Source organism: Hemibagrus wyckioides, linkage group LG16 (assembly GCF_019097595.1).
Source record: "Hemibagrus wyckioides isolate EC202008001 linkage group LG16, SWU_Hwy_1.0, whole genome shotgun sequence".
In the NCBI taxonomy this organism is placed as follows: Eukaryota; Metazoa; Chordata; class Actinopteri; order Siluriformes; family Bagridae; genus Hemibagrus; species Hemibagrus wyckioides.
In genome coordinates, this window is record NC_080725.1 from 2141760 (window position 1) to 2154936 (window position 13177).

A 13177-nucleotide genomic window follows, 5' to 3' on the forward strand; every position below is an offset into this window, starting at 1 on the left:
GTCAGGAAAGACATGAGTATTTCTAAATACACCGATCAGGTATAACACTGTGAGCAGTGACAGGTGAAGTGAATCAGACTGATGATCTCCTCATCATGGCACCTGTTAGTGGGTGGGATATATTAGGTCGCAAGTGAACATTTTGTCCTCAAAGTTGATGTTAGAAGCAGGAAAAATGGACAAGTGTAAGAATTTGAGCGAGTTTGATGAAGACCACTGGATCAGAGCATCTCCAAAACTGCAGCTCTTGTGGGGTGTTCCCGGTCTGCAGTGGTCAGTATCTATCAAAAGTGGTCCAAGGAATGGGCGGTCAAGGCTCATTGATGCATGTGGGGAGCGAAGGCTGGCCCGTGTGATCCGATCCAACAGACGAGCTACTGTTGATCAAATTGCTGAAGAAGTTAATGCTGGTTCTGATAGAAAGGGGTCAGTGCATGATGGGTCAGGGCTGTTTTGGCAGCAAAAGGCGGACCAACACAATATTAGACATAATATTATGCCTGATCAGGGTATTTTCCTCTAAACCCCGTCTGATTAGTCTTAACTTCCGTTCACAAAATTACAGCTTCAGGTATTGACTATTATTCGTGAACAATGAAGGAAACTGAGCTTTGTGAATCCGGTTGTACAGAGCCATTACTGTACAGTATATCAATCACTATCTAGTCTGGTAGCAGGACTTTATTCTACCTTTAACAGATCTCCTGTGTATCTTCTGTGGTACACAAATGAACCCCTACTTGAACCCCATTACAGTGTCTGAGTATATTTCTTTTGCTCTAATACACACACAAAGCTCTTGCAATAATGCAGGAATGAGAGCAGTCATGTTTTCAAGTGGAACACACACACACACACACACGTTCTGTCTGTGGTGATTTTTTACTATTGAGCACCATCTGGAGGTCAGAGCTGATGTGGGTCATATGAATATATAAATCTATGTGAGCGCTGAAGCCCAGCAGCACACCTCTCTCTCTCTCTTTCTCTCTCTCTCTCTCTTCAGCTCATCATGGCGGACGCCAGCAGCAACCACGTCCACGTTTTGTTCTCCTTTTCCGTGTTTTCTCGTCCGTCTTCGGTGCCGCTGGGCTCCGGGTACGAAGTGCTCGTCCAGAAGTTTCTCTCCATTTACGGCCCTCAGATCGACGTCCATCGCAAATTTCTCATTCAGGTGTTCTCGGAGGAATGGGGACAGTACGTGGACCTGCCCAAGGGATTTGCCATATCGGAGAAATGCAAGCTGCGATTAGTTCCTCTTCAGACGGATGTGAGGCGTCTGTTTTGTTGTAAATGTATTTGTCGCCGTTTTCTAAGCTGTCTCTGCAAGTGTGTGTGTGTGTGCGTGTGTGTGTGTGTTGTCGTGCTTGTCCCTTCTTGACTATCTGACCCGGAAAAAAAAAGCTCAATATTGTACATTGTTTACAATAATGCGACACCAAAATCATTTACCCCCCTGAGGTGCTGCTAAAGTGTTATTTAGTATAACTTGTTGATTACAGAGGAAATGAAACAAGCATTGGTTGAGTCCCAGTCGGCTCTATTTACCCCCCTGTGCACTGTGTGGTAAACACTGAGCTTTATTGTGAAGTTTCGAAGGACATTTCGTTTGCGTCATAACTCTTATCAAAGTTAACGCGAGGTTGTGACGTCATCACACGACCGCGCAACGTAACGTCGAAGCAAACAGCGGAACTGAAGCGTCGAAAGCCAGTGATTTCTTACTAAACCTGATTGAAATACATTAGTTAAATGTGTGTAAACCTCACATCTGTAATGAATGATCTGTGAAAGTACTGACCGCTTGAATATGAAACTGAAATCAAACTTGGATTGGACGTTTATTCAGCAAACAAACACAGATGTGCGGTTTCTGAAATAATGCATTTCATCTAATTTAGAGGGTTTTTCACTCGCAGAGATATGTCTGTTTATGAACTCGACACACACGGCTTACAAACCATACATTCTTCAGCAGGTTTAAAATATATTTCTTTATACTGTGCATGATAAAAAGCAGCTCTACTTGGAACCTTTCGTGCTATAGGGTTTGTACATAGGAACAAAAAATCTTCTTTTTGAGTTTACAGTCACATTTTTACCTAATTTTTAAATAATTCTCACTGACGTAAAGACACTTGTTTGCATTGTGCAAACCAAGGTGATGTAATAGTGAGGTTGCAAATTGGGACATGTAATCCTCGGAGACTCCCAGCTTTTGCCTAACATCTGTTTCTGTGCAAATAATCCATGCATCACTGCCAGGTTTTGTCTTTGAGTGAAAAGAAGTAAACATAACTAAAATAAAAAAAAATAAACATCCATTAGATGTATTGAAGTAGCGATTGCAGATACCTTATCGTGTAGTATTTTGAGTTTTTTAGCTTTATTTTCTCTAGTGTTTTCGGATTAACTCAATGTGAGGTGCTTCTTGATTACAGGGTTATATATTGTACTTGAGGGTTTAGTCACAGATTTGTGTTAATCCTTCAAGTGCAATTAACAGATGTCCATTTTATTAGGTCTTTACTTCAGTCATAGGTTGCAAGAAGAACCAATTTAGAAAGCTGAGTCTTGTTTCTTAGACTGCACTGGTAAAAAGTGAGATGGAAAGAATAGCACTTAAGGTCAGTTGCTTGTTCTTCTTTTATTCTAGATCACTACACTGGGCAACCTTTCTCCAGCCACCACCATTTTCTTCTGCTGCGACATGCAGGAACGTTTCAGGCCTGCTATCAAGTACTTTGGTGACATTATCAGCGTAGGCCAAAGACTGGTAAAAATTCATCATGTTTTTTGTCTTTCTATCTCTCTGTCTTTCCATAGCAATAAGTTTTAAAGTGTTACCCGATCTTTTGGCATATTTTTTAGTACATCATAAATATCACTGACACTGTCCAGACGTGAATCTTTTTACAGAGACAATAAGGAAAGGCAAGGGCTTTTTATGTTCTTCAAATCTATTTTTATCGGACATTTTTATTGCCTTGCTGCACTCGTCTGACCTTCACTCACAGACAGTTCATCACCGTGTCTGACTGGGCTGTCTGTGTATTATTCTTTTTCCAAATTACCTGAAGATCTTGAGATTGTCTTCATTCAGATATAAATAAAGATTATACCAGTTGGTAAAATAGAGGTTTAGTAACACCGATATTTTAATTTTAGGAACGTTTTCACATATTTTCCTAAGCCGTTTCTTGTTTCTCTGAGTATTGATTTCATACATATACACTGATCAGGCATAACATTATGACCACCTGCCTAATATTGTGTTGGTGCTGCCAAAACAGCCCTGACCCGTCCTGCACTGTGTATTCTGACACCTTTCTATCAGAACCAGCATTAACTTCTTCAGCAATTTGAGCAACAGTAGCTCGTCTGTTGGATCGGATCACATGGTCCAGCCTTCTCTCCCCACGTGCATCAATGAGCCTTGACCACCCATGACCCTGTTGCCGGTTCACCACTGATCCTTCTTTGGACCATTTTTGATAGATACTGACCACTGCAGACCGGGAACACCCCACAAGAGCTGCAGTTTTGGAGATGCTCTGATCCAGTGGTCTTCATCAAACTCGCTCAAATCCTTACGCTTGTCCATTTTTCCTGCTTCTAACACATCAACTTTGAGAACAAAATGTTGACTTGCTGCCTAATATATCCCACCCACTAACAGGTGCCATGATGAGGAGATACTCAGTCTCATTCACTTCACCTGTCTGTGGTCATAATGTTGTGGCTGATCAGTGTATACATACTTATGTCCATGTAATGATTAATGTGTCAATGATGATTAAAGTGCACCCATCTCAGCTCCGGTCCTTAATAAGCCCAAATGGTTTAGGCAGCAGGGTTGTTAGACTGGCACAGCAGAGTGAAGAGGAAGATAACAAAGTTTGGAAAGGTCAAAACAAGACTAAAACTCACATCTCTCACTCTGATATTTTATCTGCCGCGAACAAAATATATATTTATTCAATCCTATTTGTTGGTGGTGTTCTTTTTTTCTGTTTTTTTTGTTTTGTTTTTAAAAGTATGGAAATTCAGGGTTATTTTATAGAATTAAGATGTTATCGTCCCAAATTCTTGTTTTTAGACACTTTCAAACTTAAAACTAAAAAGAAAGTTAAACTAAACTGAACTGAAAAGAAAAAAAAGAAAAATACAAAAAAACCCACTGAAAATTAAGACAAAAAAAATGAAAGAATAAATAAAAAGAAAAATACATGGAAATATATGAAGGTTAAAAAAACACTAAACATGGAAACGTCTTGGTTATTTAATAAGGAAAAGGAAGAACCATTTAAATGACTTTTCCAACATGGAAATTCAGTATGAAAAGTATTATCTGTATTAAAAACATTATGTTAAAGGTCCTTGTTCCAGTGCTTCTTAGTTTTCTATCTATATTTTAATACACACACCAGACATCAGGTGAAAGACAGTCTGTTTCAGTTCATGAAACTGAGTGCAAGGTTCTGAATTTGATGTTTTAGCTCCAGGGTGCTCGTATTTTGGGGATCCCTGTCATCGTGTCAGAGCAGTACCCTAAAGGCCTGGGCAGCACTGTACAGGAGATGGATCTGACCGGGGCCAAGCTGGTCTTCCCCAAAACCAAGTTCTCCATGGTACTGCCAGAGGTGGAAGCTGCCCTGGCTGAGACTCCAGGAGCCCGAAGCATTGTGCTTTTCGGAGTAGAGGTAAGCGACACTAATGATTTCGTCATGCTCTGTTTCTCTTTCTCTCTGTCTCTGTCTCTCTCTCTCTCTCTTTCTCTCTGTCTCTCTCTTGTCTCTGTCTATCTCTTTCTGTCTGTCTCTCTTGGTCTGTCTCTCTCTCTCTTTCTCTCCTTCTTTCTCTCTCGTCTCTCCCTCTCTCTCTTGTCTCTGTCTCTCTGTCTATATTTCTCTCTGTCTCTCTCTGTGTCTCTTTCTTTCTTTCTTTCTCTCTTCCCCTCTCTCTATCTGTCTGTCTCTCTCCCTGTCTGTCTCTTTCTCTGTCTGTCTGTCTGTCTCTCTCTCTTTCTCTCTCTCTCACACACACACACACACTGCCTGCCTGTTTTTGGCTAAATCATATTGTAAAGAATAAATAAAATAGGATTTATGTTTTGTTTTTTGTTTGTTTAGTTTTAGTTTGCACACTGAGGCCATTGCTGTAAGCAGTACTGCAGATGTACAGAATATAATCAGATAAAAATCTCATTATCCCAGAATCTACTCTCTGAATTGTTGCCCTATATGGGCATTAGTGTTTGGGCTTTAAACTATTGGCATCTTGACGGATATTCTTTGGAATCCGAATCTGTTTTATTGGCCGGTTTCGCATCTAAGGACTTTGCAATTTCTCATGCTGACACTAAAACTTTAACGGACAAAAATCGAGAGAAATTCAGTTCAGGTCAATTTAATTTATTTGTATAGCGCTTTTATCAATGGACTCAAAGCAGCTTTACAGAAGTATAGAAACATAGAATAAAAATGATAATGTTTAATGTTAAGTTGGTATTCATCCATAAAAATTATCCCTAATGAGGTGACCTCATCCTCATTTGGGTGACACTGGACAGTAAATAATAAAGTAAATGTAAATAATGTCCTTTCTACAACAGCAACCACAAGCTCTTGAGGAACTAATAGGTCAGTGTAGTTTCTGAGGTCATCATAGAAATTGTTTTGTTAGTTAATATACAATGTATGGTATGTGGATTATCTGCACCTTAAATGTTGTAGTAAACAATGTAATGACAAAATATGCAGAACACAGCATATATGGATATTATCTTAAAAAATAAAAATATAATAATAATAATAATAAATGCTACAGTATGTCTGCATGTTCAGTTCAACGCAAATAAATATTTGAATGGTTCCTGAAAGTACTGAAATGATTTTTTGTTTTAAACTTTCTTCCGTTTATTAATGTTGTATTGTAAACACTGCCATCTACTGGTTCGAAACACATGGTGATAAAATGCAAACTTTTTTGTTTGTTTTTAATGGATAATAGGCAGTAACATCTAAAGCCTAATCTTGTGCATGTAGACTCACGTGTGCATCCAGCAGACAGCCCTGGACCTGATTGGGAAGGGGTTTGAGGTGCACATTGTAGCCGACGCGACGTCTTCCCGAAGCATGATGGACAGAATGTTTGCACTAGAGGTAATGACGAGACATGATCAGGCATGACTTTTTATGCCACTTGCATGATTTTATATTTACAGTGTTAGAAAGTGTGCTCTTGCAACTAAAGTGACTCAGAGTCAGACTCAGAATCTGAGTTATTGATAGAATACACCGATCAAGCATAACATTTTGACCACAGACAGGTGACGTGAATAAGACTGAGTATCTCCTCATCATGGCACCTGTTAGTGGGTGGGATATATTAGGCAGCAAGTCAACATGTCCTCAAATGTTGATGTGTTAGAAGCAGGAAAAATGGACAAGCGTAAGGATTTGAGTGAATTTGATGAAGGACCAAATTGTGACGGCTAGACCACTGGATCAGAGCATCTCCAAAACTGCAGCTCTTGTGGGGTGTTCCCGGTCTGCAGTGGTCAGTACCTATCAAAAGTGGTCCAAGGAAGGAACAGTGGTGAACCGGTGACAGGGTCATGGACGGTCAAGGCTCATTGATGCACGTGGGGAGCGAAGACTGGCCCGTGTGATCCGATCCAACAGACGAGCTACTGTTGATCAAATTGCTGAAGAAGTTAATGCTGGTTCTGATCAGAATGCACAGTGCATGACCAATCCAATAGTAGGCAGGTGGTCATAATGTTATGCCTGGTCAGTGTATATTTGAACACACAAGATACACATGTGACTGCATTTCACATTAGCAGAAAGTAAATACAATAAATAAATATCTATAATAAATAAATGTATCCCGGGATATTAACAGGCATTACTAAACTCTATGTATAAAGGAATTTCTTGCACAGCAGAAGAAGGAAAAGAAAAAGGGTGCTTCAGCTTGTGGTGGTGTCGTATTGAAAAGTGAAAAGGTTCCTTAATAGACATGTCCATTATGAGCTAGCTGGCCTCTGGGAAGAATCTATGTGTCTGGCTGTTTTGACGCACAGTGATTTGTAGCATCTGCCGGAAGGAAGAAGTTGGAATTTGGAAGGTACGGGATGTAAAGTGTCAGCAGTGATTTTGATCGCCTGTTTCCTGACTCGGGGAAAAATACAGGCAGTGATCATTTATGCAGTCCTGACAATCTCCTGTGGCCTGATTCTGTCCTGACCGAGGGCTGAGCCAGACCTGACAGTGATGGATATACAGAGGACAGACTCAATAGTGGCTCTGTAAAACTGAATTCACAGCTCCTGTGTGAAGTGTGGGCTTGTTTTAAGTCACTTTTTTGAGATAGATACTGTTAGTTTTCAGGTCCTGCCTTTTAATAGTTCCCAAAATCTGCAGGACTCTTACACAGTGATATAAAATGGTAATTATGGGTTTGGTGCTGTGGAGGTCCACTGTCCTCTCCACTGTCTTAAGAGTGTTGTTATGACTGCACCAGAATGTAAGCCCTTCCTGTATCCAGACTTGACCTCGTCAGTAACCTCAGAGTCTATTTCTCTGCCTGAAAATACAAGAGCAAGAGCTTCTTTATTCATTCACCATTTTCCATCTACCTTCATTGTTCAGAAGGGGTTTGTTTAACTACATCTAACATGATTCAGTCATGTATTTTCAAAATCCTGGAATAAAATTGAACTCCAAGTTCATTTAAACGAGTAAAACAGAATATTTTAAGGTAAACTATACATAATAAATTTGACCCACCACATATTCCATTTTTTCAGTGGAGTGAAGAATGTAATGAAGTTATATTGCCAAAAGTTTTGGGACGTCTGCCTTTACCTGCACATGAATGTAATATGGAGTTGTCCTGCCCTTTGCAGCTATAACAGCTTCATCTCTTCTGGGAAGGCTTTCCACAAGGTTTAGGAGTGTGTTTATGGGAATTTTTGACCATTCCTCTAGAAGCACATTTGTGAGGTCAGGCACTGATGTTGGACGAGAAGGTCTGGCTCACAGTCTCCACTCTAATTCATCCCAAAGGTGTTCTATGGGGTTGAGGTCAGGACTCTGTGCAGGACAGTCAAGTTCCTCCACACCAAACTCACTTATCCATGTCTTTATGGACCTTGCTTTGGTCACTGGTGTGCAGTCATGTTGGAACAGGAAGGGGTCATCCCCAAACTGTTCCCACAAAGTTGGGAGCATGAAATTGTCCAAAATGTCTTGGTATGAAACTGAAGCATTAAGAGTTCCTTTCACTGGAACTAAGGGGCCGAGCCCAACCCCTGAAAAACAACACCTGAACTGATTTGGAGGGGTGTCCCAAAACTTTTGGCAGTATAGTGTATGACACTGACTGTGTGTTAAAGTTCTCCTGGGAATTTTGTTTTTAAAAGCTCGTTATAAGTTGTAATTACGATGTCACGTGTACAAGTCAGAGTAAGCTGGAGGTGGACCTTCTTTTAACTAGAAAAATAAATACAGCAAGGATTTTTAACTTCACTTCTAGGAAATGAATTCTGAGGCGAGTAATCGGTCAACAGTGTTTCCTGACCGTCAGTGTTTCCTGTTTTAATTGGAAAGATTGGGAGTGGATTTTTGAAAGTGGATTGCTTTAATGCCCAGAGATCAGTGAATGATGAGAGCTTAGTGGCTTCAGCATCTTATCGTGTCAGCATGTGCAGTAATGGAGGCTGTAGGTTTCACAATTTCTAATCTGATCACTTTGTCAGTTCCACTATTCAAGACCATGGCAGAAATATCGCCTCTGGTTAAGGATAATCCTGTCAAGCACTTGGCAGCACTTTGTATCTCAGACACTTGGTGATGGTTAATGTTGTGTCCTTAAAAGTTTTCGAAGAGGACTATATTGGAATCTGTGATGCGTCTTGGCTCGCTTCCTAAATCTTTGGGGCTGCAGCGTCAGGGCTTGTCAGCCAAAAACAGCGTTCTGTGATATAAATCTTCTATAGAATATTCAGTGCCAACTTGGCACTCTTGAGCTTTGGTAGCAATCAATACTCGAGGTTCTTGCCAGGGATCTTGGCTTTTTTTCTTGAGTTCTATCCCCATAATGAATGTGAGTCCTAGTGTTACTGTCCACATCATGATGTCATTTCACTGCAGTAAAATTCTTTTTTTCGTTTTTCTCCTTCTGATAAATTTAAGTCGTAGGTTTCTTCCGATATCTGTGATTAAAGCCTTCATGGTATATTGAAGTGGTATTTTTATTTGGAGCGGTATTGATTTTCATCTCTCTCTCTGAAATTCATCTTTTTAATTAAAAATAACATCCCGGGCCTTAAGGCTGTGTTAAGACTGGAAAAACAACAACAACAATAATAATAATAATAATAATAATAATAATAATAATAATAATAATAATAATAATAATAATAATAATATTATTAATAATAATAAAGAATTGTTTCCAATGCTCATAATGCATTTTATTGTGATTAAACCATGGTTGCATGAAGTAGTGTTCGTGATTTCTGAGTACACGACTCTGCTAATAAAAGCTGCTCTGTCTCTCAGCGGCTCGCACGCACCGGCATCATCGTCACCACCAGCGAGTCGGTCCTCCTGCAACTCGTGGCGGATAAAGAGCATCCGAAGTTCAAAGAAATCCAGAACATCATTAAAGCCAGCGCTCCTGAGTCAGGCCTGCTCTCTAAAGTCTGAGCGACGTGAGGCGCTAAACTCACTCCACTGTTGGCTTCATTTAAATATGTCCTCCTTTTTGCAGAAATGCTTCAGCTGTGATGGGTGTGTTGAAGTTGTTAAAGTTATCTCATATATTCAAAACCGTTCCAAGCTTGTATTTATAGACGGTGGTGGATTTCTCTCTCTCTCTCTCTCTCTCTCTCTCAGCATTTCCTCTTAGATGTGCCGTGCAATAAACCTGGTTAGTCCAGCGTGTTTATTCAACGTTTAACGGATTTCTTGCTTCGTAAACCAAGCGAAATCTACGGCCATTTAAATGTTAAATGAGCGAGTTCAATGGGTTCTGTTGCTCGTCAGGACATTGCTGGAAGTGTGAATGTAGCCACTCTGGCAACCGTAACAGCCTGGAAGTGTACTCTTTACCTTCTGTTTTCTTTTCTTTTCTTTCTAAGCTTTAAGAATACACACAATTTCACAGAAACCTCTGATTTCCCCTGCCTACAAAATACATTTAACATGTACAGAAAATGCGGTAAAAGTCGCATTCAATACACCGTAATCCAACACCGTCATAAATAAACCTAGAGTAGAAGATCCCAAGCCGTAGACTAACCTCTGTGACTGGAACAGAAGGTCTAATTAGGAGATGAATAATAAGCCACTGGAGCATGAGGACCTGCACTGCAATACGCGTCTGTACTGAATTATTAACGTAATGTGTGTAGTTTCCGTAGCATTTTGCTCGAATAGGGCTATAAATAACGATCAAAATGTATGTTCTGTGTATCTCTCACTAAACCGTGATCTGTAAACATGTAACATGCGTGTTTTGGGTTTTTTTTGCCTCTTTTTATCTTAAGCTCTATATGTTGAAGTCTGCTTAAGAAAAAGCAGACTACCTCTCATTTGGTCAAACTTCAGAATATGTTACAAGCAATTAATTAACATGCTTATAAATCATGTGAATGTTAATAGGGCAGAAATGGCACTAAATTATTAATAGGTCTAGGATTAGGTATTGGTGAAGGTGTTATGTTAATTCTTTATTTTAGATCTTTAGTTCATTTGATGTGGAAAATTGTTCAACCCTATGGAGTGGGTTATATTTAAGGAATTTTTGTATTTATTTTGAATTATATTAAATATTTTTTGTTGCTTTGTTGTGTATTTGAAACTGTTTGTGTGTATTTTTCCCCCCCATCCCAAATTTTCATGTTTTCTGAGCGTCTTTATGCCCAAATCTTTCGAAACTGCACTGGCACTGAATTGCCCCTTAAGGTTTGTACGAGTGTGTGTGTGTGTGTGTGTGTGTGATTACTTTTTGACATTCTTTTTGTTTGCGTGTCAGATCTGGTATCATGTCTGGATACACCTGATCTTATCTCGTGGACAAAAAGACATGCACACAGCATTTTATTCTATAATTTCTGGGAAGATTGTGCTTTTTATTTGTTTATTTTTTAATGTCATGGAATATACTGTATCTGGGGATTTCAGCAGATTTTCATGATGTATAGGTGAAAGCAAATCTAAAGAAATATATATATATATATAAATATATAAATAATATAGTTACTGATGATATTTTTACACACATGTATTGCCGAACTAGAATTTAATGCATACGTAATGTTTTTGGTTATTGTATAGAAAAACAGGAAGCATTCAGTCATGGATATTATGTGATATAGGGTGTCCTTCATTCTTATAACTTTTCATTTAAAAGGCAGATGATTGTCAAACCGAGGAGTGATGATTCAGTACTTATTATTACTATTATTATTATTATTACTCCTCAATAAAAATGTAAAAATATACGTGTGCCTTCCACTTTATTAGGAACACTTGTTCAAGCAGCTCGATACAAAAATCACAGATACAGGTCCAGAGCTTCAGTTAATGTTCACATCGAACATCAGAGCAAAGTTGGTGGGAAATATGAATGGCTGTTTTTTGTTATTCCAGAAACTGCTGAGATTTTCACACAACAGTTTCTAGAGTTGACTCTCACTTTTTACAACCATGATGAGCAGAAGAGCATGGCAAAATGCACAAAATGTCAAGCCTTGGGGTAGATGGGCTACAACTATAATCTGAACTTTAATGTGAAAATGAACTGAAGCTCCTGAAGCATTACTCTGCTGCCACATTATTAGATATCTGCATGAAATTACAGTTCTTCCTACAGTAATAAAGTGGACACTCGGCATATTTCCCTGCTTAAAAATGTTATTACCACCTCATGTGGTAATGTGTTGTGATGTGCAGATGAATTGTAATAAAAATAAGTAACACATTTCTGTGACTAGCCGTGTAAAGGCTTTGTGTTTTGAATTGAGATGAGCTTGAAATGATTTTCCAGAAGAAAAAGAAATATTATTATTCATGATCTCAAACACGCTCCAGCATTTCCCCGTTTCAGATAAATAAATCTGTAGATCAAATTGCTGCAGATAAAACTGATCTCTTTCTTTTTGCACGTTTCTTAAGTGTATCCAGATGTTAACTGAGAATGCGCCTGTGAACCAGGCTCCAACAGATGTTTGTGTATCAGTGTGTGAGAAAGACAAATATTTTCAGTGCCTATTTATGAACAGGTCCATTGTACTTCTCGCAGGTAGCCTATGTGATGTGGCAAAATACTTGTGCACTCTGTTCGCGTTACTGTAGATTCTTGTAACGGCTAAAAGTAAAGTAAGTAATAAATGTTTATATTCACTGTGTTGAGTAAATGCTGGTTTTATTTTATAGGGTATTGAATTATTTTAAAACAAACAGTAACTCAGTCTAAAGGAAAAGGGGGTGGTGGTAGCTCAAGTGGTTAAGGCTCTGGGTCGTTGACTGGAAGATCGGGGTTCAAGCCCCAGCACCGCCAAGCAAGGCCCCCAACCCACCCTGTTCCAGGGGCACTGCATCATGGCTGACCCTGCCCTCTGACCCCATCCCCCAAGGATGGGGTATGCGAAGAAGAGTTTCTCTGTGCACTAATGCATATGTGACAAATAAAGACTACTAACTTAAGGGTAAGAAGAAGCCTTTATTATCTCCACACATACATTACAGCACAGTGGAATTCTTTCCTTCACATATCCCAGTTGAGGAAGTTTGGGTCAGAGAGCAAGGGCAGCTATGATACAGTGCCCCTGGAGCAGGGAGAGTTAAGGGCCTTACTTAATTGCCCAACAGTGGTGCTTAATGGTGCAGGGTTCAGGCTTGAACCCTGATCCCCCGATCAACAACCCCGAGCTTTAACCACTTGAACCACCACTGTCCACTAAGTAATGTCAGAAATGTAAAAAATTTGCAGTGTAAATCTGTCAGCGGTGAGTGTACTGAATGAATTATGATTACATGGAAAGAGATATCATGAAAGATTGGATTTATAAAATGATGGAGCAGCATGAGAGTCGAGATCCAGTGTCATCAGTGCAGATTGCACAGAGAACACATGAGAGGTTTGTGATTGAGCTTGATCA

General features: G+C 39.5%; 1 protein-coding gene across 1 annotated transcript; it reads left to right on the forward strand.

Moving 5' to 3' along the window:
* Positions 1-925: 925 nt before the first annotated feature.
* Positions 926-12420, forward strand: isoc1 (isochorismatase domain containing 1). Its single transcript, XM_058411489.1, has 5 exons — positions 926-1270; positions 2657-2776; positions 4500-4703; positions 6048-6164; positions 9573-12420. Exons 1-5 carry the CDS (start codon positions 1013-1015, stop codon positions 9717-9719), a joined length of 846 nt encoding a protein of 281 aa, XP_058267472.1. The 5' UTR covers positions 926-1012; the 3' UTR covers positions 9720-12420.
* The last annotated feature ends 757 nt before the right edge of the window (positions 12421-13177 follow it).

Bases quoted from the DNA above. Each gene is read 5' to 3' on its own strand.
- isoc1 (XM_058411489.1), top strand. From the start codon at position 1,013: ATGGCGGACGCCAGCAGCAACCACGTCCACGTTTTGTTCTCCTTTTCC. The intron at 4,704-6,047 runs GTAAGCGACACT...TTGTGCATGTAG, and splicing joins TTGTGCTTTTCGGAGTAGAG to ACTCACGTGTGCATCCAGCA. The intron at 6,165-9,572 runs GTAATGACGAGA...TCTGTCTCTCAG, and splicing joins ACAGAATGTTTGCACTAGAG to CGGCTCGCACGCACCGGCAT.